The sequence below is a fragment of the Oncorhynchus nerka genome, linkage group LG11 (assembly GCF_034236695.1).
Source record: "Oncorhynchus nerka isolate Pitt River linkage group LG11, Oner_Uvic_2.0, whole genome shotgun sequence".
Classification (NCBI taxonomy): Eukaryota; Metazoa; Chordata; class Actinopteri; order Salmoniformes; family Salmonidae; genus Oncorhynchus; species Oncorhynchus nerka.
In genome coordinates, this window is record NC_088406.1 from 62,762,016 (window position 1) to 62,787,429 (window position 25,414).

General features: G+C 43.3%; 2 protein-coding genes across 2 annotated transcripts; both read left to right on the plus strand.

Annotated features, from left to right (window-relative positions):
* Nucleotides 1-187: 187 nt before the first annotated feature.
* Nucleotides 188-4,849, plus strand: LOC135573894 (mucin-5AC-like). Its single transcript, XM_065024100.1, has 5 exons — nucleotides 188-207; nucleotides 1,165-1,694; nucleotides 1,780-2,547; nucleotides 2,722-3,998; nucleotides 4,040-4,849. The coding sequence occupies exons 1-5, from the start codon at nucleotides 188-190 to the stop codon at nucleotides 4,847-4,849; spliced, it is 3,405 nt and encodes a 1,134-aa protein (XP_064880172.1).
* Nucleotides 4,850-5,265: 416 nt separating this feature from the next.
* LOC115137301 (mucin-2-like) lies at nucleotides 5,266-17,214 on the plus strand. The gene is made up of 10 exons (XM_029673544.2): nucleotides 5,266-8,261; nucleotides 8,453-8,517; nucleotides 8,717-8,871; nucleotides 9,285-9,910; nucleotides 10,083-10,147; nucleotides 10,307-10,461; nucleotides 13,156-13,454; nucleotides 15,915-15,973; nucleotides 16,063-16,196; nucleotides 16,326-17,214. The coding sequence occupies exons 1-10, from the start codon at nucleotides 5,358-5,360 to the stop codon at nucleotides 16,427-16,429; spliced, it is 4,566 nt and encodes a 1,521-aa protein (XP_029529404.2). The 5' UTR covers nucleotides 5,266-5,357; the 3' UTR covers nucleotides 16,430-17,214.
* Nucleotides 17,215-25,414: the final 8,200 nt, after the last annotated feature.

Consider the following 25,414-nt stretch of genomic DNA (forward strand, 5'->3'; position numbering starts at 1 on the left):
AAATCAGGGAATAAAATCTAAAACTAGTCTGCTCAATGATTGCTTCGACTGAATTTAAATGATTGATTGATATATTGATTTAGAAGTAGTTTACAAGTAATGAAGAAAATATTTCAATATGATAAGCAAACCTTTAAATTAGGGTTAGGGTGAGTTGTAAAGTATATTTCAATGTAAAACCTTTGCAATGTCTCAGGACATCTTCATGTATGAAATATGATATATTCATATTATTTCTTTACAGCTGGAAAATGTGTACAAAAGTAAATATGGATCCAGTTTCATTCGCATAGAAGTTATAGGTTTCAGGTAAGAAGTAATTCTAAGCATTTTTTTCTGACATCGTGTTTGGGGTTCTATTTAAGGTAGAAGTCATTTGTTTAATTGTTCATATTTATCATAGCATTTTAACATGAATCTGATCTGTTGATGAAATCATAATTTAAAATAAAAATTGTGGTTGTTTTCCAGTCAAGGTTCAATTGTGGTAATCACTAAGCTGGTATTTAACGATACCAGCGTAGTCCCTGCGAACAGTGATGTGGCTGCCACGATGACAGAGGCAGTTTCAAGCAACAGCTCTAATTTCTCTCTCCCAGTGAACACAGCCTCCATTGTGGCAACAAGTAAGACACACATATTATTTGCACTAGTTGTTCATCACAGATTTCCTGTTACTAATTTGTTATAACATATCAGTTAATTATAACTTGCATATGCAAGGAATGGTTCATTCAAGACTGTGCAATTCTATTAAAATTAAATCACAACGTAGGTGGTGTGATCCGGTCCCAAACAGGTGACGAAGGTCATTTACATTTAACTACGCAGCCTGGAGTTGATTATCTGTCTTTTATTATTGCTTGACATAGAAAACAAACTAACAAATGTGGTTGTAAAAGTGCTTAATTCTGAAGAGAAAACACAGTACCTTCTTATCTTATGCTCAACAACAAGAAGCAAAACTGAGTAACCCTACGTCCTCAGCACTGTTGATGAAACGTCTGTAACTTTGTTGACTGGGTTTTATGTCAGACTTTGTTTAGAGTTGTACACAATTTTTAGCCACTGTACAGTTAATAAGATTTAGGTATAATGGAATCCTATAGAACACCATTGGATCAATCAGAATAGAAAACCTAACAATCCATTTTATAATTACAGAGGTGATTGTACCAACACCACCCCCAGCAGCCACAACTCCAACTTCAGCTGTGGATACAACAACCACAGCTGCTCCTACATCAACCACAGCGGTTCCACAAACAACAACAGCTACTCTCACAACAACCACAGATTCTCCCACAACAACCACAGCAGCTCCCACAACATCCACAGTTGCTGCCACAACAACCACAGCTGTTCCCACAACAACGCCACATGCTCCGACAAAAACCCTAGATGTTCCAACAACAACCACAGCTGCTCCCATATCAACCAAAGCTGCTCTCCCAACAACCGCAGCCTCACCCACAACAAACACAGCGGCTCCCACAACATCCCCAGCTGCTCCCACAACAACCACAGCTGCTCCAACAACAACCACAGGCTATCCCACAACAACCACAGCTTCTCCCACAACAACCACAGCTACTCCAACAACAACCACAGCTGCTCTCCCACCAACCGCAGCCTCACCGACAACAAACACAGCGGCTCCCACAACATCCCCAGCTGCTCCCACAACAACCACAGCTTCTCCAACAACAACCACAGAAACTCCCACAACAACCACAGAAACTCCCACAACAACCACAGTCGCTATTTCAAAAACGCCAGCTGCTCCAACAACAACCTCAGCTGTTCCCACAACAATCACAGAATCTCCCACAACAACCACAGCTGCTCCCACAACAACCACAGCTGCTCTCACAACAACCACAGCCTATCCCACAACAACCACAGCTGCTCCCACAACAACCACAGCTGCACCTACAGCAACCACAGCTGCTCCAACAAAAACCACATCATCTACCACAACAATGACAGAATCTCCCACAACAACCACAGCTGGTCCCACAACAACCACAGCTGCTCTCACAACAACCACAACTGTTCCCACAACAACCACAGCTGCACCCACAACAACCACAGGTGCACCCACAACAACCACAGCCATTCCCACAACACCCATAGCTTCTCCCACAGCAACCATAGAAGCTCCAACGACAACTACAATTGGGGTAACAACAACCACAGATACTTCAAAAACAACCCCAGCTGTTCCCACAACAACCACGGCTACTCCGACAACAACCCCAGATGTACCAACCACAACCACAACTCTTCCAACAACAACCACAACTGCTCCAACAACAAACACAGATACATCCAAAACAACCACAGCCATCCCCTCAATACTCACTGCTGCTCCCACAACAACCACAGCAGCTCCAACGACAACTACAATTGGGGCTACACCAACCACAGATACTCCAACAACAACCAAAACTGCTCTCACATCAACTACAGCTCCTCCAACAACAACCACAGCTGCTCTCACTACAACCACAGCTGCTCCCACAACAACCACAGCTGCTCCAACAACAACCAGAGCTGTTCCCACAACAACCACAGCTGTTCCCACAACAACCACAGCTGCTCCCACAACAACACCAGCTGCTCCAACAACAACCTCAGCTGTTCCCACAACTACAATTGGGGCTACAACAACCACAGATACTCCAACAACAACCACTACTGCTCCCACATCAACCACAGCTGCTCCCACAACAACCACAGTATCTCCCACAACAACCACAGCTGCTCCTGCAACAACCACAGCTGCTCTCACAACAACCACAGCTGTTCCCACAACAACGCCACATGCTCCGACAAAAACCCTAGATGTTCCAACAACAACCACAGCTGCTCCCATATCAACCACAGCTGCTCTCCCAACAACCGCAGCCTCACCGACAACAAACACAGCGGCTCCCACAACATCCCCAGCTGCTCCCACAACAACCACAGAAACTCCCACAACAACCACAGTCGCTATTTCAAAAACCCCAGCTGCTCCAACAACAACCTCAGCTGTTCCCACAACAACCTCAGCTGTTCCCACAACAATCACAGAATCTCCCACAACAACCACAGCTGCTCCCACAACAACCACAGCTGCTCTCACAACAACCACAGCTGCTCCCACAACAACCACAGCTACTCCAACAACAACCACAGCCTATCCCACAACAACCACAGCTGCTCCCACAACAACCACAGCTGCTCCTACAGCAACCACAGCTGCTCCAACAAAAACCACATCATCTACCACAACAATCACAGAATCTCCCACAACAACCACAGCTGGTCCTACAACAACCACAGCTGCTCTCAAAACAACCACAACTGTTCCCACAACAACCACAGCTGCACCCACAACAACCACAGGTGCACCCACAACAACCACAGGTGCACCCACAACAACCACAGCCATCCCCACAACACCCATAGCTTCTCCCACATCAACCACAGCTGCTCCCACAACAACCACAGTATCTCCCACAACAACCACAGCTGCTCCCGCAACAACCACAGCTGCTCTCACAACAACCACAGCTGCTCCCACAACAACCACAGTTGTTCCCACAACAACCTCAGAATCTCCCACAACAACCATAGTCGCTACTTCAAAAACCACAGCTGCTCCCACAACAACCAGAGCTGTTCCCACAACAACCACAGCTGCTCCCACAACAACCAGCGCTGTTCCCACAACAACCACAGCTGCTCCCACAACAACCCCAGCTGCTCCAACAACAACCCCAGCTTTTCCCACATCTACAATTGGGGATACAACAACCACAGATACTCCAACAACAACCACTACTGCTCCCACATCAACCAAAGCTGCTCCCACAACTACCACAGAATCTCCCACAACAACCACAGCTGCTCCCACAACAACCACAGCTGCTCTCACAGCAACCACAGCTGCTCCCACAACAACCACAGCTGTTCCCACAACAACCACAGAATCTCCCACAACAACCACAGTCACTACTTCAAAAACCACAGCTGCTCCCACAACAACCAGAGCTGTTCTCACTACAACCACAGCTGCTCCCACAACAACCACAGCTGCTCCAACAACAACCAGAGCTGTTCCCACAACAACCACAGCTGCTCCCACAACAACCACAGCTGCTCCCACAACAACGCCAGCTGCTCCAACAACAACCTCAGCTGTACCCACAACTACAATTGGGGCTACAACAACCACAGATACTCCAACAACAACCACTACTGCTCCCACATCAACCACAGCTGCTCCCACAACAACCACAGTATCTCCCACAACAACCACAGCTGCTCCCGCAACAACCACAGCTGCTCTCACAACAACCACAGCTGCTCCCACAACAACCACAGTTGTTCCCACAACAACCTCAGAATCTCCCACAACAACCATAGTCGCTACTTCAAAAACCACAGCTGCTCCCACAACAACCAGAGCTGTTCCCACAACAACCACAGCTGCTCCCACAACAACCAGCGCTGTTCCCACAACAACCACAGCTGCTCCCACAACAACCCCAGCTGCTCCAACAACAACCCCAGCTTTTCCCACATCTACAATTGGGGATACAACAACCACAGATACTCCAACAACAACCACTACTGCTCCCACATCAACCAAAGCTGCTCCCACAACTACCACAGAATCTCCCACAACAACCACAGCTGCTCCCACATCAACCACACCTTCTCCAACAACAACCACAGCTGCTCGCACAACAACAACATCCTTCCCCACATCTGCTCCCACAACCACCACAGCAGCTCCAACGACAACTACAATTGGGGCTACAGCAACTACAGATACTCCAACGACAACAACAACTGATCCCACATCAACCATAGCTTCTCCAACAACAACCACAGCTGTTCCCACAACAACCACAGCTAGTCCGACAACAACCCCAGATGTTCGAAACACAACCACAACTCTTCCAACAACAACAACAGCTGCTCCCACAACAAAAACAGATACATCCACAACAACCGCAGCCATCCCCTCAACACTCACTGCTGCTCCCACAACAACCACAGCAGCTTCAACGACAACTACAATTGGGGCTACAACAACCACAGATACTCCAACAACACCCACAACTGCTCCCACATCAACCACAGCTTCTCCAACAACAACCACAGCTGTTCCCACAACAACCACTGCTGCTCCCACAATAACCACTGCTGCTCCCACAACAACCACAGCTGCTCCCACAACAACCACAGCTGCTCCCACAACAACCACAGCTGCTCCAACAACAACCCCAGATGTTCCAACAACAACCACATCTGCTCCAACAACAACCACAGTTTTTCCCACAACAACCATACAAGTTCCAATGACAACTACAATTGGGGCTACAACAACCACAGATACTCCAACACCAACCACAACTGCTCCCACATCAACCACACCTTCTCCAACAACAACCACAGCTGTTCCCACAACAACCACTGCTGCTCCCACAACAACCACAGCTGCTCCCACAACAACCACAGCTGTTCCCACAACAACCATAGCTGCTCCAACAACAACCCCAGATGTTCCAACAACAACCACATCTGCTCCAACAACAACCACAGTTTTTCCCAAAACAACCATACAAGTTCCAATGACAACTACAATTGGGGCTACAACAACCACAGATACTCCAACACCAACCACAACTGCTCCCACATCAACCACACCTTCTCCAACAACAACCACAGCTGCTCGCACAACAACAACATCCTTCCCCACATCTGCTCCCACAACCACCACAGCAGCTCCAACGACAACTACAATTGGGGCTACAGCAACTACAGATACTCCAACGACAACAACAACTGATCCCACATCAACCATAGCTTCTCCAACAACAACCACAGCTGTTCCCACAACAACCACAGCTAGTCCGACAACAACCCCAGATGTTCGAAACACAACCACAACTCTTCCAACAACAACAACAGCTGCTCCCACAACAAAAACAGATACATCCACAACAACCACAGCCATCCCCTCAACACTCACTGCTGCTCCCACAACAACCACAGCAGCTTCAACGACAACTACAATTGGGGCTACAACAACCACAGATACTCCAATAACAACCACAATTGCTCCCACATCAACCACAGCTTCTCCAACAACAACCACAGCTGTTCCCACAACAACCACTGCTGCTCCCACAACAACCACAGCTGCTCCCACAACAACCACAGCGGTTCCCACAACAACCCCAGCTGTTCCAACAACAACCCCAGATGTTCCAACAACAACCACATCTGCTCCAACAACAACCACAGTTTTTCCCACAACAGCCATACAAGTTCCAACGACAACTACAATTGGGGCTACAACAACCACAGATACTCCAACAACAACCACAACTGCTCCCACATCAACCACACCTTCTCCAACAACAACCACAGCTGCTCGCACAACAACAACATCCTTCCCCACATCTGCTCCCACAACAACCAAAGCAGCTCCAACGACAACTACAATTGGGGCTACAGCAACTACAGATACTCCAACGACAACGACAACTGCTCCCACATCAACCATAGCTTCTCCAACAACAACCACAGCTGTTCCCACAACAAACACAGATACATCCACAACAACCACAGCCATCCCCTCAACACTCACTGCTGCTCCCACAACAACCACAGCAGCTTCAACGACAACTACAATTGGGGCTACAACAACCACAGATACTCCAACAACAACCACAATTGCTCCCACATCAACCACAGCTTCTCCAACAACCACAGCTGTTCCCACAACAACCACGGCTAGTCCGACAACAACCCCAGATGTTCCATCCACAACCACAAATCTTCCAATAACGACCACAGCTGCTCCCACAACAAACACAGATACAACCACAACAACCACAGCCATCCCCTCAACACTCATTGCTGCTCCCACAACAACGACAGCAGCTCCAACGACAACTACAATTGGGGCTACAACAACCACAGATACTACAACAACAACCACAGCTGCTCCCACATCAACCACAGCTTCTCCAACAACAAGCACAGCTGTTCCCACATCAACCACAGTCGCTACTTCAAAAACCACTGCTGCTCCCACAACAACCAGAGCTGTTCCCACAACAACCCCAGCTGTTCCCACAACAACCACAGCTGCTCCCACAACAACCACAGCGGTTCCCACAACAACCACAGCTTCTCCAACAACAACCCCAGATGTTCCAACAACAACCACATCTGCTCCAACAACAACCACAGCTTCTCCCACAACAACCATACAAGCTCCAACGACAACTGCAATTGGGGCTACAACAACCACAGATACTCCAACAACAACCACTACTGCTCCCACATCAACCACACCTTCTCCAACAACAACCACAGCTGCTCGCACAACAACCACATCCTTCCCCACAACACCCACATCTGCTCCCACAACAACCACAGCAGCTCCAACGACAACTACAATTGGGGATACAGCAACTATAGATACTCCAACGACAACCACAACTGCTCCCACATTAACCATAGCTTCTCCAACAACAACCACAGCTGTTCCCACAACAACCACCGCTGCTCCCACAACAACCACAGTCGCTACTTCTAAAACCACAGCTGCTCCCACAACAACCACAGCTTCTCCAACAACAACCACAGATGCTCCAACAACTACTAAAGTTGCTCTCACAACAACCCCAGCTGCTCCAACAACAATCTCAGCTATTCCCACAACAACCACAGCTGCTCCCACAACAACCACAGAATCCCCCACAACCACAGTCGCTACTTCAAAAACCACAGCTGCTCCCACAGCAACCATAGCTGCTCTCACAACAACCACAGCTTCTCTCACCACAACCACAGCTGTTCCAACAACAACCACAACTGCTCCAACAACAACCACAGCTGTTCTTACAACCACAGCTCTTCCCACAGCAACCACAGAATCTCCCACAACAACCACAGCTACTCCCACAGCAACCACAGAATCTCCCACAACAACCACAGATGCTCCCACAACAACCACTGCTGCTCCCACAACAACCACAGCTGATCCCACAACAACCACAGCTACTCTAACAACAACCACAGCTTTTCTGACCACAGTTACAACTGGTTCTTCAACCACTACCACAACACCGGCCCCTCCACCACCAGAGGTTAAGTTGGAGTTCAAATTAGAGCAAATCTTCACAGCAGAGTTGAATAATGCATCTTCACCAGAGTTCCAAGCATTAGTAACCAGTGTGGCTACAGAGGTAAATTCTGTTTTACTTTCCACTCTTTTAATACTGTTCATCTTCATTTGTACAGTTTCTTAAAGGGGCATTTCACCCCCAAAATAAGTTTTCATATTTGTCATTATGTCAAGCACATTCCCTCTAATTGTTCATGTCAATGTTTCAGTTCTCAAGACAAATTTCTAAATTTGCTTATATTACGCTTACAGCTGGACACAGTTTATCGAAACAAATATGGATCCAGTTTTAATCGCACAGAGGTTCTAGGTTTCAGGTACTTAGTTATTCTTTCGTTTTTATTTAGATTTTGGGCCATTATTGGAATACATTTTAAGATAGACATTGTATTCATCAATTAATTTAAAGAGAAATCATTAAATTGTGGTAGTGTTTATATTTGCCATAGCATTTAAATATGAATTTGCTTTACTGATGGTATCATATTAATTGTTTTTCATTTTTTTGTTTTCCAGTCAAGGTTCGGTTGTGGTAGATGCTAAGCTGATATTTAACAATGCCAGCTCAGTCCCTGAGTCCAGTGCAGTGGTTGCAACCTTGATAGAGAATGTCTCAAGCAACAGCTCTTATATCTCTCTCCCACTGAACACAACTTCTATCGTGGCAACAAGTAAGAAACCTTAATATTCTGAACTCTAAATGACTTAGTATTTCCAAGCACTCTCTCTACCTCAGGTGTTTTAAAGACCAAGTTATCATACAGCTGCACTTTCTTTATATGTCTGCATTTTACTTTCCTGTCTGAATATATTAAATTAATTAGAGTTATCTGGTCTCTATATTACTTAACTGTTTAACATTCGAAGAATATTATAACAACTGAAACAAATTCCTATAAACGATTGTTGATTGGACATCAAGTAATCTATTCTATCTTGTCATGTCACAATACAATTCTGATCGTTAACAGTGATCAGATGTTGTCAAAGCTGTGTGCGATGCTTAATGTTGATTTTTTCTTTAAGATCAATACATCTTCTGTTATACACACATAATGATATCTGATGATTTGCTGTCTTCCAGGAGTCGTTTCAACCTCAGCTACAACTACTACTTCTACTCCAGATCCTCCAATATCAACACCATATACGGTCATGAACGCAACTTCGGCCCCCTCAAACAGGTCAACTACAAATATGGTTGTCAATGCAGCATCGGATCCTGTGAACATGTCAACAACACACATAGTGCCCAATGGAACATCAGCGCCAATACATGTGTTAACATCAGCCCAAAGTTCTGTCAATGTCACATCAGGACCTGTAACACAAAGCAATACAACTTCAACACTATCAACTACAACCCCTTCGTCGTTGTCAACTACCCCAATAGTCAACACAACAGTTCCTTCAACTACACCCATAGTCAACACAACAGCAACTCAAAATACCCCAGTAGTCAACGCAACAACATCTCCAACTACCAATTTGACCGAAGTACTAACTACCCCATTACCAACTAAGCCGGTAGCAACTACCCCAGTACCAACTATCCAAGTGCCAACTACAACGGCATCCCGTGCAACAGAGGCGCCACTGACCAGCCCACAACTGTCACTGCAGTTCAGCCTGATATCTATCTTCACTATCTCTCTGAGCAACAGCAGGTCACCAGAGTTCCTGGCTTTGGCAAATCATGTGACTACACAGGTAACTTTAATTTAATTTAATACAGTGTCGTTAGTTGTTTGAAAGACGCATGACAAAATCAGAATCATGATCATCTTCATCATAATTCATCATATGGCATGTTGATACCAGCCTTACATTGTTGAATTGTTATTATAATATACATTAAAATTCTGTATACACTTTTTTTCAGCTGGATAATTTGTTCAAGGCTCAATTTGGAGCCAGATTCTTTCGAACTGTTGTCAATAGTTTCAGGTGGGTACATAATTATCATCTGAATGACTTTGAAACAGTGTGGATGATGGAGAAAAATAACATTTCAATGAGCATTGTTATTTAGTATGCCTTGGGAGTGGGTTGTTACTGAAGTAACGCTTGTAAAAGTTCTTAACATTTTTCTCATATTATTTTCAGGTCAGGGTCAATTGTGGTGGATTCTACGTTGATATTCAACAACATCAGCTCAGTGCCTAACGATAGCCTGGTAGCACAAACTTTACAAACTGCCATTACTTCCAACACGTCTGGCCTGACCTTACCTATCAATTCATCCTCCATTGTGGTCACACGTAAGACAATTCATCAACACATCGCTTTACCTATTCTTAAACACTCAAAACACTAGATGGCGCCGATAGATAGGGCTGCCTCGCTTCTAGTTCTTAGGAAACTTTGCAGTGTTTAGTTTTTTTCTGTATTTTTTCTCACATTGTTAGCCCAGAAAATGTACGTGTTATTTATTACAGCTGGGAAGCACTATTAGATATCAGAGCGACGGTAACTCACCAGCACTACCAGCATTACGACCTGCAATACGACTTTCCCCAAGCAGATCCTTTGTTTGCACCACCGAGGGCAATTGAACTGATTCCAGAGGCTGACCCAAAACAACGCCGGCAAAAAAGGGGTACTTGGAGAGTTCTTCTAGTCCATCTTAGAAGGCGCGCACATGACACACCTCTCCAGAGTATATTATTTGCTAATGTTCAGTCCCTGATTAACAACGGTTTCTTTCCAGAGAGACATCAGGGATTGCAACATACTCTGTTTCACGGAAAAAGTCTCTCTCGGGATATACTGTCGGAGTTGGTCCAGCAATCTGCATTATCAGTACATCGCACCGACAGTAATAAACATCTCGCCGTGAAGAAGAAGGACGGGGATGTATGTTTGATGATTAACAACAAATTATGTAATTGTGATAACATATAGGAACTCAAGTCCTTTTGTTCACTCAACCTAACCTAGAATAGCTCACAATCAAATGTATATCCCCCCTCAAGCTGATACCACGATGGCCCTCAAGGAAATTCACTGGACTTTATGCAAACTGGAAACCACATATCCTGAAGCTGCATTTATTTTAGCTGGAGATTTGAACGAAGCAAATTTGAGAAAAAGGCTGCCTAAATTCTATCAGCAATTTGACTGTAGTACTCATGCTGCTAAAACACTAGACCACTGTTACTCCAACTTCCGGGATGCATACCAGTCCCTCCCCGCCCTCCTTTCGGCAAATCTGACCACAACTAAATTTTTCTGCTCCATTCCTATTTGCAGAAACTCAAACTGTTAGTACCCGTGCTGAGGACTATTCAACGCTGGTCTGACCAATTGGAATCCATGCTTCAAGACTGTTTTGATCACGTGGACTGGGATATGTTCCGGGTAGCTTCCGAGAATAATATGGATGAATTCACTGAAACGATAACTGAGTTTATCAGGAAGTGTATTGGAATTTTGTACCCACTGTGACTATTAAAACCTACCCTAACCAGAGACCGTGGATAAATGGCAGCATTCGTGCAAAACAGGAAACACGAACCACCGCATTTAAACATGGAAGGTGACTGGGAATATGGAAGAATACAAACAGAGTAGTCATTCCCTCCGACAAGGCAATCAAAAAGGCAAAACGTCAGTATAGAGACAAAGTGGATTCACAATTCAACGGCTCAATACGTATGTGGCAGGGTCTACAGACAATCATGGACTACAAAAGGAAAAACAGAGGAAACAAAAGGAAAACCAGCCATGTTGCGGACACCGACATATTGTTATTGGTTACTAACACAATGCAATAAAGGGTCCCTAGTGGACTAAACCGATATGACGGCTTGGTAGACCATGGACAGGGGTGGGGACAGATAAAGAGTGGGAAAGACATAATGGGACCCACTTACACACAGTTGATAACTAGGCTCATTGACATGATTATACTTTTCACATGAACATCAACTCATTTGAAAATAATTGCAATATATATATTCACGCCGTATGTCTTCTTGTCTCTTTGACTAAATCTTCGGTCTGTCTGCTGGACAGTTGGTCGACAGAAATTTTCTGGCTGTGTCCACCAGAGATCAGTCTTTCATAGTTGTAGCTCTGTTACAATGGATACGTCTGATGTACCAATGGTCGTTCTATAGGGAAATGTTCTCCAGAATGGATCTTTCAGAGTACAATTCGGTCGTTTGATCGTGAAATGTTCTCCTTTCGTCTTCGGGTCGAGTTTCCTAGACTATTCCACATATAGAGTGCAGACTGTGAATGTGTGCATCTTTAGTTTTGTAGATTTCCTAACTATTCGCAACGTCCGGTTCAACACTGTCCGTCTGCTTGTTCTGTAGAGTAGTTTCCATTTAAACGTGGGGACTGCCGTCCCTGCGTTTTCTTGACTAATTGTACATTTTGTCACGAGTGGGTTTTATGCACGCGGGGGAAAAGGGGTGTTCCCTCCTTTTGTCGTAATGTCTGTACTTACATGGGCGTGGCCACTGGCTTGGTTAAGACCTCATATGAAAAACAATTCTCTAATTTAGAAGTCTAACATCACATTACATCTTCTCACAAATGGTTTCAAATTGAATCATGTCAGTTCCCAAAATGTGGGTATAACCCTGACAACTGGGAAATACTGTATATACATTCAAAGATACAGTTATGTTATTATTCTGTCCTTCATGAGATCCCAAAACACAACTGATCAGGCATTTCATCTCATATGTTTATAAAAGTATTCTATAATATTCTACTGTATTTTAGTCTATGCCAATCTGATATTGCTCTCCCATATATTTATATATTCTTAAATCCATTCGTTACTTAGATTTGTGTGTTTGCGGAATATGTTGTGAAATTGTTAGATATTACTTGTTAGATATTGCTCCATCTGCTAAACAAGTGTATGTGACCAATAAAATGTGTATTTTATTTTAATAATTGCAAAATGTAAACATTGCATTGAATGTTGCATTTTTCAGGTGCTACTACAATGACTAATGCAACCACCTCCGCTGCAACAACTGCTGCTCCAACTGCAGATGTCACCACGACCCCTCCGGCAGTGGCCAAAACCACCACCACCGCTGTTCCGGCAGCAACCACCACCACCGCTGTTCCGGCAGCAGCCACCACCACTGCAGTCGCACTAACTAACCCTCCATCTTCTAGTGAAGGAACCCTGATTCTTCGGTTCAGTCTCGATGAGAAATTCACCTCGGATCTTGCCAACCCGTCCTCTTCAGCATTCAAGGCTCTGGCTGGCAAAGTGGTCTCAGAGGTAAGTATCCAAATGCCTTTTCATCAATACACACCACAGGAACGAAACTGGATATGAGTTGGCATCCTATTGTTAAAATGAACCAAAGATTATTCAGTACAAAGTTATCGTACTCTGGGACCTCCCTGTTGAGAACAATGTCCAGACTTTTTTTACGGTCTTCTTAGTGGACATGAACCCATGTGCCTGCCTATGAACCCTTCTGCCTGCCTAACAGCTGTTATGGGCAACAGAGAGTACAATGTGCACAGCATGGGAAATATTTACAGTTTTGCATGTCAGTAGTCAAGTCATTAAGATATTGAACAACTTTCAAATGCAGAAATACAGCCAGTGTGATGAATTTAGCATCATATGAAGCAAACGCAGCATCTTATGATGCAAAATGGATCATACCTGCTGTGTTTCTGTATTTGAATGTTTAATATCTTCAAAACATTTTGGGGATTATTTCAACAATGGACTATGAAACAAACACTAAAAGACTGTTTTTGAGTGGCGTATTCCTAACTTTGAAATTTGACGTTGTATTGCATGTCAGCATTCATGTATAGCATGACAGATTTTCGGTTAATGGTTAAGGTTTTGGATAGGGTTAAAACAGTATGTTTAGGCATTCATTCCGAAAGGTCATTCATTCTTGATCCACACATCCCGGATCCGGGATCGTGACTACGGCTCAAGCTCATTACCATAACGCAAAATGCAAAAAAATATTCTTAGAAATATTTAACCTCCACACATTAACAAGTCCAATAGCTCAAATGAAAGATAAACACCTTGTTCATCTACCCAGCAAGTCAGATTTCTAAAATGTTTTACGGCGAAAACACACCACATATTTATATTAGACCACCACCGAAACAAAAGACGAGGCAGCCATTTTGTCCCAGAAAATATAAAATTATTAAAAAATAAATCATTCACTAACCTTTTGAAAATCTTCATCAGATGACAGTAATAGTACATGTTACACAATACATTTTTTTTTCAATAATATGCCATTTATATCCATAAATCTCTGTTTACAATGACGACATTTTCAAAAAATGCTACTCAAATGTCCGGAGAAATGATGATAGTTCTGACAGATAACGTCAGATAACAAGCAATAAACATGACTAAATATACATGTTCTACATATAGTTACAAAGATACACTTCTTCTTAATGCAACCGCTGTATTACATTTATTTTTAACGTTACAGAATTCGTTCACTAGGCTATACTATGAGACGGCGCTCAGATATTAGCAGTATGTCTCCTCTACGTTTGGAGTCCACAGAAACCCAAAATAACCACATAAATATTCCCTTACCTTTGATGTTCTTCAATCAGAAGACGTAGAAGGAGTCATACTTACCCAATACATCGTTTGGTTTCAAGTTGTGTGTCTCTGTATTAGCATATGCTAACAGCTTCAACTGAAATGCACCCAAAATTACTTCTGGTCCCGCACTCTTGCGCATCAAAACTTCAAAATGACATATTATATGTCGACTAAACTGGTCAAACTAAGTGCAGAATCGAGCATTATGATGTTTTTAACGTGTAAAACAATGATCAGCGCGAACCGACAAACCGACATCAATTGGTGTTTCTTGGAAAAGAAAGTGCCCCAAATCGGCCGTGCGCAATAGAGTGCATGTATTTGAGAGTGACCCGAACGTTTTAGCCCGCCAAAGGACGAGGGCGCGCGAGATTCTCACAATGAACGCGCCATTTGAAAGCAGACATCGCGCTGAACACATACAAACTGTTCCCAGATCGATAGCTGCTTGGGAAGGGTGGGGGAGATGATGTCAAAGTTGACCCAACTTTTCTGTTGCCAAGAGAGAGTTTGGGAAAATGGCTGCCCTGAGAGTTCTGCTTTACATACAGACATAATTTAAACGGTTTTAGAAACTTTAGAGTGTTTTCTATTCAATAATTATTATTATATGCATATATTAGCAATTTTGGGAAAAAATATTTTCAGTTTACTATGGGCACGCACTTCCTCCAAAGGGGGCAGTATTCAGCCCAAGTCTTAACTGGTTTTAAGGGTTAATGTTTGGGATAGAGTTGAAACAAAAACATAATAAACTAGTGTCTACAACTGGTATTGAACCTGCAACCTTTGTATCTGTTGTTATGGGATTATGGGATTTCCCGATGTCTTTACGACATGGACAGGCATCCAATTTCAAGGTCAATCTTGAGCAGTCTGGGCTTTGTTCTATGACATCAAAGCGTTATTTATTATAATCCTCAACATCTCATTTTCAGAACACATTAACTCCTCTTGATTTACACCATTTCCCTCTCTCAGAAAAAAACAGCTAAAGTATCCCAATTAGCAGAAGAGTCTAGGGCACCTTCTTGTAGCGCTTGGTGTTTTGACTCTGAGTTTTGGCCCTGTTTTAATTTTTACGCAAATGATGTTAAGCTTTGGTAATCATATTTTAATATTTCAATGCAGGTGAACAAGATTTTTGCTAGAACCCCAAGCTTCCTTCGTTCCATTGTCAACTCATTCAAGTAAGTATGAATTCTCATTACCGACTTGAATACTTTGATTATGACAGTGATGATAATGATTTCTGTGGGTTGTCCATTTTCTTTCCTAGGAGTGGATCTGTAGTTACCAACATGACTCTCGTGTTCAGTAACAAATCTTCGGTTCCCAGCGCATGCAGCGCACAGGCAACTTTCACCATCAGTTCCACCTCCCTGAACATCCTACCGGGCAGCGTCAATGTTGGTATGTATTAATTGTCACAATACACCTACACATCTGTAAGAGCAAAGTCAACATTTGAACAGAAACATGAAAAGACAATCTACTTTCATCATTCACTGAATCATATCTTTATTTTTCCTACTTTTTCAGAGTCATCAGTCAATTCAGGAAGTGCACCCCGACCCACTGCCTTCTGTCTGGCTTTCTTGCCTCTCACTTTGGCACTGCTAATGGTACAGTTGCTGGCTAACTAATAGCCTGTGTCATAGCTCCTATGGCATTTTTTCCACCAATGAATGGTTTTCCAGCTCTCATAGAGACAGCCTTATGATTAAGGACCTGCTTTGGCAGAAGAATACACAATGGATTGTGCCTGTGTTAATTGGCTAAATATATATGTATTTCATGTACATTCCCCCAAGTACATACACAAACAAAACAAAACACACCTAATTGTACATTTTGATGTCAAGTATGATATTTGTGACATTCCTTAAGAAATCATATAGTTTTGCTAATGAATTTTAAATGCATATACCTTTGCTTACAAGTGACTGTATTTATGCTTAACCATATAGACATTACTTATTTATTTGCATCTTGCACATAGCAGCTTGCACATGTTTTATCTGTTAGATTAATACGGAAAATAACTGAAAGATTAGAAAACCGTTCCTACAACATGTGACATCCAAATCCTATTGTAATTTTTTTTTTATTGTGTTATTTGATCATAGTTGCATTTTTAATCATTAACTTATTGTAACTACTTTATATCTGTTTTTAAATTCACCAAGACCAAATACCTTTATGATAATTTTATTTTGGGTCATGTAATTCGGTTGAAAAAAGTTTATTTTTCTCAAATGTTGTGCACAAATTTGTTTTCATCTCTGTTAGTGAGAATTTATCCTTTGCCAAGATAATCCACCCCCCCATAACAGTTTTAGCATATGAACACTTTACATCTTGCATTTATACGTTTGTTCAGTATTCCTGTAAATCTATCTACTTATCTGTCATTAAATAAACGTTTTGAATGAAACATTAAATCTTTTTTTTTCTTTGAGAAAGTAGTGTTCCAATTTATAAACGCAGTAGAAAATGGTGACTTGCACTCAACATTGAAAAATACCAGTTCATATTCTGAGCGATACCATCAATACGAATAATACCTCAAGTTAGTTTAAAAAAATGTGTGAGGTGTTTTTGCAATATGGTCATTCAAATTATACAATACCTAATGCAACATATGGAGTACAAAAATATATGGGGATATCAACGACAGCAGGGGAAAGTGTGTAGATAGATCCATATATCCAAGATGGGAAAATGCAAAGGAAGAAATGAGAAGCACATTGCATCATACACCGCTCACACACTGCATGAACACTATATAGCTTCTGAACACTAAAGATATAGATCTCTCTTATTCAAAACCAAAAACGCAATATATATATATATATATATATATATATATATATATATATAGCAAACCTCCATCAAGCTCCTTAATTAATGGCATGAAATTGTCTGTTTTTAAGTTTCATTCTGTCCTTTAGTAGTATCAATCACTCTACAAAAGACGTTTCTTCAATTGAAAATAAAGTTTAGTTCAGAAATCTCCTACAACGTTGTATGCTTGTTTTTGTAGCATGAAAAGTATATTTCTATATTATTACTAAGTAGCATAATATGGGGTGTAATGGATTATGATGAACATATATCAAAACTGTTGGGCAAATTAACGTTCAATGATGAAACCACCAATTCTCACCACCAGTAAACCCCTTGATCCTGGCCTCCTCCTCCCAGCCAAGAGAAGTATATGGACAGTTAGGAGCTTCAGGCCCATGTGTTCAACTTCTAACTAGGCAATTGTGGCATCCTGTAGTGGAGTGGGTCGATAGCTTCAAGTTCTTCAAAGTCCAATCACTAAGGACCTTTCATGGTCCAAACTCATCAACACAGTTGTGAAGAGGGCATGAGATTGGAAGAACATTAAGTTATATTCAACAATTTAATGTATTAAATTGAATGAGACGATAATCCATACAATCTCCATTGATTATTGGATATCATAAGTGTAAACAGTAGATCAAATGTTGGGAACATTCACCACCACTATGGTACACTTCTCCCTAAGGCTGAAGCCACATGGGATTCCCGCTGGTGCGGGGCTTCTGTCAGTACTGGATTACTGAATGGTTTTTCAGACCTGTATAGGCTATTTGGGAATTAAACTTTAATTAACCTGAGACGTTGATTCATCTAGGTTAGTTTGGAAAAAGTTTACAATGTCCTATTTAGAAAACTCCAGATTTACACTTATTATTTCAATTGGATAAGACATTGATATCCGTCTGGATATCATAAGTAATGACTTGAGTGTGACCTGAATAATTTTTCATGAACGAATATACTGGGCACACTACAGCAGTCAATGATTTCACACGCTGAAATCAAACGTAACTACCCGGGGCGGGACTTCTGTTCCAGAAGGGGGAGGAATTTCAACATAGCACATAAGATTCCCTTGGCAGGGGAAGGGTTTTACTTATAACGTATTATGTTCAAACCCTTTTCGCGTTTTTTTGACGATGTTTTAACCGGAATACGCGGCAACAACGAAATGCGCCTTGGTCTACTGCGAGAGAGACAGAGATATATATATATATTGCTGGTCAAGCTTATATCTCCTGAATTTCAATCGGCTGGCTCTTTGTCCTCGCTCGAGAAATTGGTAATCACCGAGCCTACCTTCGTCTGAAACGCGCAAGGCAGAAATAGCAGTGCGTTTAGCAGAACGCGTGTTTATGATTCTGATTCACCAGTCCAGTGACTGCTGTTAAAGGACAGCTGACAACATAGGAAAGTCTATGTGACAGCTTGGAGAGACAGCTGACCGGAGGGAATAGACCCCACTGGGGCTGTCATGGGCTAGCTACCCATGCTGGCAGTCTCCGACGCTGCTTCAGTATGTTGGAGACTCCCGCTAAGAACTACTGAAAGTCAAAAAAGGAACATACCCGTAGAGCCTGCGAGAGCTGGGGCGCAAGATGTCTCAACGACTGAACACACGGCTACGGACCCAGGAACGGAAACGACCACGAGTAGGAACACAGCACACGAGACAACCATAACAGCAGCAGGACACACACTTCAGGTGTGCAGCTGTGGTTGGGAGAGAGTAACATCGGCAAGTGGGTTAAGGATCCATCAAGGGAGTAAAAGGTGCTTGGGAGAGCAGAGACAGGGACCTCGCATTGACCCGTACCTCTTACGAAGCAGCCAGTCAAATCAGTCGAATGAAGCACAGCGACGGGACGCAAACCAAAGTTCGCAGAGCATCAGCACCCCTGTAACAGAGGATAACACAAGCACAGAATAGAAAAAGATCAAAGGGCACAGATCGAGTGTGAAGTGGCCCAAAGCTGTTGAAAAGAGAGAGTGGGAAACAATCAACAACGACCTGCCAAAAATCTTGGAACAACAGGTAGGAACAGCATTGTAAAAGCTTGAAAGGATGGGAGACATTATCTACCACTACGGAGAAGAGCGCTTTGGACTAAACGAAAGGAGAAGTGGCAAGACACCACCCGCGCCAGCCAAATCTAGGAGGCAGCAAGAGATCAAGATACTTGTCAGGGTGAGAAGGCAGCTGAGAAAGCAGTGGAAGAAGGCCTCTGATGCAGAGAGAGAAGGTCTCAGTCTACTCCAAGCAGACATCAAATGTCGGCTGGGAACGTTGCAAAGAGCGGAAAACTTTAGGAAACTTCGTAGGAAGAAGGAACACTCAAGAACACGGTTCTATAAAAAAACTTTAAGTTTGTCAAAGACCTCGTCGCAAAGGAAAAGTGTGGAATCCTAAAAACTCCAAAGCCAGAACTGGAAGAACATCTGGAAAAGGTCCACCAGGACACGGAAAGGCATGAGCAGATAATCATCCCACATGACATCCCACCTATTCAACCACCAGAATTCAATCTGGACACTGACCCTCCAAAATGGAAGGAAGTAGAGAACGTTGTCCGATGAGCAAGAGCGGCCTCGGTTCCTGGGCCTAATGGAGTACCATACATGCTCTACAAGAACGCCCCAGATGTTCTACACTTTCTTTGGAGGCTCATGAGGATAGTGTGGCAGAAGGAAATAATACCAAAGGCATGGCGAAGGGCTGGTGGTGTGCTAATCCCGAAAGAGAAGGATGCGACAGACATCAGTCAATTCCGACCAATCTCCCTTCTCAACGTCGAAGGGAAGATATTTTTCAGTTTAATAGCACAGAGGCTGTCCACTTACCTGGAAAGGAACAAGTACATTGATACATATGTACAGAAAGCAGGCATTCCTGCTTTCTCTGGTTGCCTGGAACATACTAGTATGATTTGGCACCAGCTCCAAACAGCTAAGAAGGACAAGAGAGACCTCTATGTCATCTTCCTCGACCTGGCCAATGCCTTTGGCTCAGTTCCCCATGAACTCCTCTGGGAATCCTTCAACATTTTCCACGTACCAGAACCCATCACTACACTGGTAAAGGCCTAATTCCAAGACCTGCAATTGTGTTTCACAACACCTGACTTCACAACAACATGGCAGCGCTTGGAAGTAGGCATATTGGCAGGCTGTACAATTTCACCTCTGGCCTTCACTATGGCCATGGAAGTCATCATCAGGGCATCGAGATGGGTGGTCGGCGGTGAGAGAACTAAGGAAGGGCTCCGTCTCCCACCTATCCGAGCATACATGGATGACATGACTACACTGACCACCACTGCAGCATGTACCAGGTAGCTACTTGCAAAACTGCAGGATAACATCAAGTGGGCCCGGATGAAAATCAAGCCAAGCAAATCTCGAAGCATCTCCATAGTCAAGGGACAGCTTAAAGATGTGAGGTTCTGCATTGGAGAAGACCCGATACCAACGGTGTCTGAGCAACCCGTCAAGAGCCTGGGTAGATGGTACAACGAAAGCCTCCGGGATAAAGATCAAGTGCAGCAAGTAGGCAGGACATCGCCGACGGTCTTGAGAAAATCAACAAGACTGCCTGGGAAGCTCAAGCTTTGGTGCCTACAGTTTGGACTTCTCCCCTGGGTAATGTGGCCACTCACCGTCTATGAGGTCCCAATAACAACAGTAGAGAAGATGGAGCAAACCATTACCTCATACATGAAGAAATGGCTAGGTGTCCCACGATGCCTGAGGAACATCGGCCTCTATGGCAAAGGGGTCCTTGAACTACCTCTTACAAGTCTAACGGAGGAGTACAAGTGCTCTAAAGTAAGACTTCAGATGACATTGAATGACTCCAAAGACCAGACCATTAGCAAGGCTGCACCTCCCCTACAAACTGGACGGAAATGGACATCATCCAAGGCTGTGCAGCAAGCAACATCAGCCCTGAGACATCAAGACATTGTGGGGAATATCCAGCATGGAAGAGGAGGCTTTGGCCTGGCAGCAAGCAAACCAACGTTCCATAAGGCAACAACATCTGAACGCAGGAAGCTGGTGGTCGAGGAGGTGTGCAGACAGGAGGAGACAGCAAGAAGTGCAAAGGCTGTCTCTCTTGCTAAACAAGGGCAATGGATGTGGTGGGAAGGCCTGGAGAGGAGAAAGATCAACTGGAGTGAGCTTTGGCAAATGGAGGCAAGCAACATCAGCTTCATCATAAGAGCTGTTTATGATGTGCTTCCATCACAAAAAAAACTACATCAATGGTATGGCGAGGACCCGACCTGCCCCCTCTGCCCAGCTCCAGCGACTCTCAGGCATATAATGACAGGTTGCAAGACCAGCCTCTCACAAGGCCGCTACACCTGGAGGCACAATCAGGTCCTCAAGAGCCTGGCTGCAGCACAAGAGGAGTGCAACCAATTCATTACCTCCAAAAACAAGCAATCCCGTCAAAACAACAACATTCATCCGGGAGGGATAGAAAAGGCCCAAGCATCCTCCTACGAAGCCAGAAACTGGATACCAAGCCATGGCCCGGGACTGGAACATGCTTGTCGATATTGGCCAGCAACTCATTTTTCCACCAGAGATTGCTTCTACCAACCTTAGGCCAGACATGATACTCTGGTCCCCTTCACAAAAGGCTATGTACATCATAGAGCTCACAGTCCCGTGGGAAAACTCTGTTGAAGAGACCTACGAGCGTAAGAAACTGCGTTACACAGAGTTGGCAGCAGACGCAACTCAGCGTGGCTGGAATGTAAAAGTCTGGCCACTTGAAGTGGGATGCAGAGGGTTCGTGGCTTCTTCTACCATCAGGTTGCTGAAAGAACTTGGAATCCATGGACAGGCTCTGCGGCAGACCGTCAGAGCAGATTCTCAAGCAGCTGAAAGAGGCAGCCAGTGGATCTGGATCAAACGGAAGGACCCTTGCTGGGCTATAACTTCATGACCCCCACCCCCACCTGAGAACCCAATTCAGATCCCTCCAACTTGAGGAGCGCATATGAGGTATGCGGTCATCTGTAGGGCTGGCTCAGGGAAGAGGACGCCCCTGCCTTGCATAGTCCCGTAGGAAATCTTAATTGGGCATGGGTCACAAAGCTAAGGCTTTATCACCCTTTAGCTGGCCACCTTTGATGAGGGTGTTTAGTGATTAAAGGCCGAAAAACCCACTGATTCGAAGGCACACTACTGAGGATGTGTCCCAAAATTGACATCTTAACACAGTCTAAGAAATAAACCTCCCATGCCACTCTGTCAACATCACGGCAAATCTCATGTGAGTGCATACCATCTATTGGCACAATGTTCAGTTTTTAACATCTCGTCACCTGTTTTATGATTCTGAGGTGCATGCTCTATTGTCATAAGCAATTGTCGAACCCCTTACGCAATTTAGCGACAGTAAGAAGTATTTTCACAACTACTCCCCTTTTACCCCCATTCAACAAAAGAGTATAAACTGATATCATACTGTGCTATCAATAACTGACAATAAAAGTTATATTTTATACTCTATACAACTATTTGTCTAACTGAGTAAAGAAAATATCAGTCTACATTATTTGTTGACATACTTACAGGTCAGTAGTGTCAGACCTTAAGTGTGTGCACACAACACTGGTGGTGTTTTCTCTACGGGTTCTATCTAATCTAACTCAACAGTACACCCCTTGTAGTTGCTTGTAGTTCTTTGCAGAGGCCTACTGAGCACTTGGAGGTAGAATTGTAGACACTTGAATGCTGAATCATTATTTTAAAGCTTAATATCTAAAGATATAAGAACTCGCTGTTTGTTATCTACGCATAATCACTTCACCCCTACCTACATGTACAAATGACCTCAACTAACCTGTGCCCCCGCATATTGACTCGGCACCGGCACCCCCTGTATATAGCCTTGTGATTGTTATTTTATTGTATTTTTTAAAATGATTTTTTACTTAAGTTTATTTGATCATTTTTTTCTTAACTCTTTCTTGAACTGTGCAGTTAAGGGCTTGTAAGTAAGCATTTCACGGTAAGGTCTACACATGTTGTATTCGGCGCATGTGACAAATAAAGTATGTATGTATGTATTCTAATACAGTATAATATATGATGTAGATAATATAGTACAGACAGAACATCTATTTATAGTTCCTATTGGGCTTTTTCACTGATCGACACAACCTACTCCACATTTACAAAGTGAAAGCCATTGTCCTGATCCAGAAAATGTTGTCTATTTCCTTCTCAGCAAGGCATGTGGTTTCAGGTTACAGAAATTACCACCATGAGATGTCATAGTTTTGTGCTGTTATACATATACAGTATCACCACCAACAATAGCTCGACCAAGAGCATCAGTAGTTTCATGACGTTTACACCTTTTGAATATTTGGAATGCACAAGACTCCACTTTGTCAATAAACTGGTGTAAACATCCCTAGTAATCTGACCGATCCTCTCAGTACATGAGCTCTTGTGAATGACACCCATGTGTTGCCCTGAAGTCACAAAGTGCACATTCCCCAACAAACCTCCCACTGAATGACAGAAAGACCAGATTAGCTAGGGAAATTCCATCTCTCAAAATGTGTATGAATCCTGATCTATATACGGTCTTAGTTTATATTTCCAGAGAAAGTAATGCTTCTGCATCCAGAGGTGGAGACCTTGAGGGAGTCTTGCTGCCAGAGTGACACATTTTCAACCCCACCAGAAATGCTTGTCTCTGAAAAATATTAAGAGTTAATTTCTTAGACTTTGTTCTAATTCATTCTTTACAATCTTGTTTTATACATCATATTTGTAAAATACAGAATTTCAATTGCTTTTATTGGTTTAAATGTAACTTATTTATTTTGTTACAGTTACCACAGAACAAGTAGTTCACCAAAAAGTACCACAGGAACATCCCAGTCAAAACAGCTGTGGTGAAGCTAAGACTACATGATAAACACATGCAGTGACTTCCGAAGGTATTCAGATCCCTTGACCCTTTCCACATTTTGTTACGTGAAAAGTTCTAGAATTGATAAAAAATATATAATCAACAGCAATCTACACACAATACCACATCATGACGAAGCAAAAACAAGTTTTTAGACATTTTTGCAAATGTATTAAATATAAAAAACAGAAATGCCTTATTTACAAAAGTATTCAGACCCTTTGCTATGAGATGCGAATTTGAGTTCAGATGCATCCTGTTTCCATTGATCATCCTTGAGATGTTTCTACAACTTGGAGTCCACCTGTAGAAATTTAAATTGATTGGACATGATTTGGAAAGGCACACACCTGTCTATATAAGGTCCCACAGTTGACAGTCCATGTCAGAGGAAAAACCAAGCCATAAGGTCGCAGAAATTGTCCTTAGAGCTCCGAGACATGATTGTGTCAAAGCACAGATCTGGGGAAGGGTACGAAAACATTTCTGCAGCATTGAAGGTCCGCAAAAACACAGTGGCCTCCATCTTTCTTAAATGGAAGAAGTTTGGAACCCCCGAGATTTCCTAAAGCTGGCCACCCGGCCAAACTGAGCAATCGGGGGAGAAGAGCCTTGGTCAGAGAGGTGACCAAGAAACCAATGGTCACTCTGACAGAGCTCTAGTGTTCCTCTGTGCAGATGGGAGAACCTACCAAAAGGACAACCATCTCTGCAGCACTCCACCAATCAAACCTTTATGGTAGATTGGCGAGACTGAAGCCACTAAACGCACATGACAACCCAGTTGGAGTTTGCCAAAAGGCACCTAAAGGACTCTCAGACTCTCAGACCATGAGAC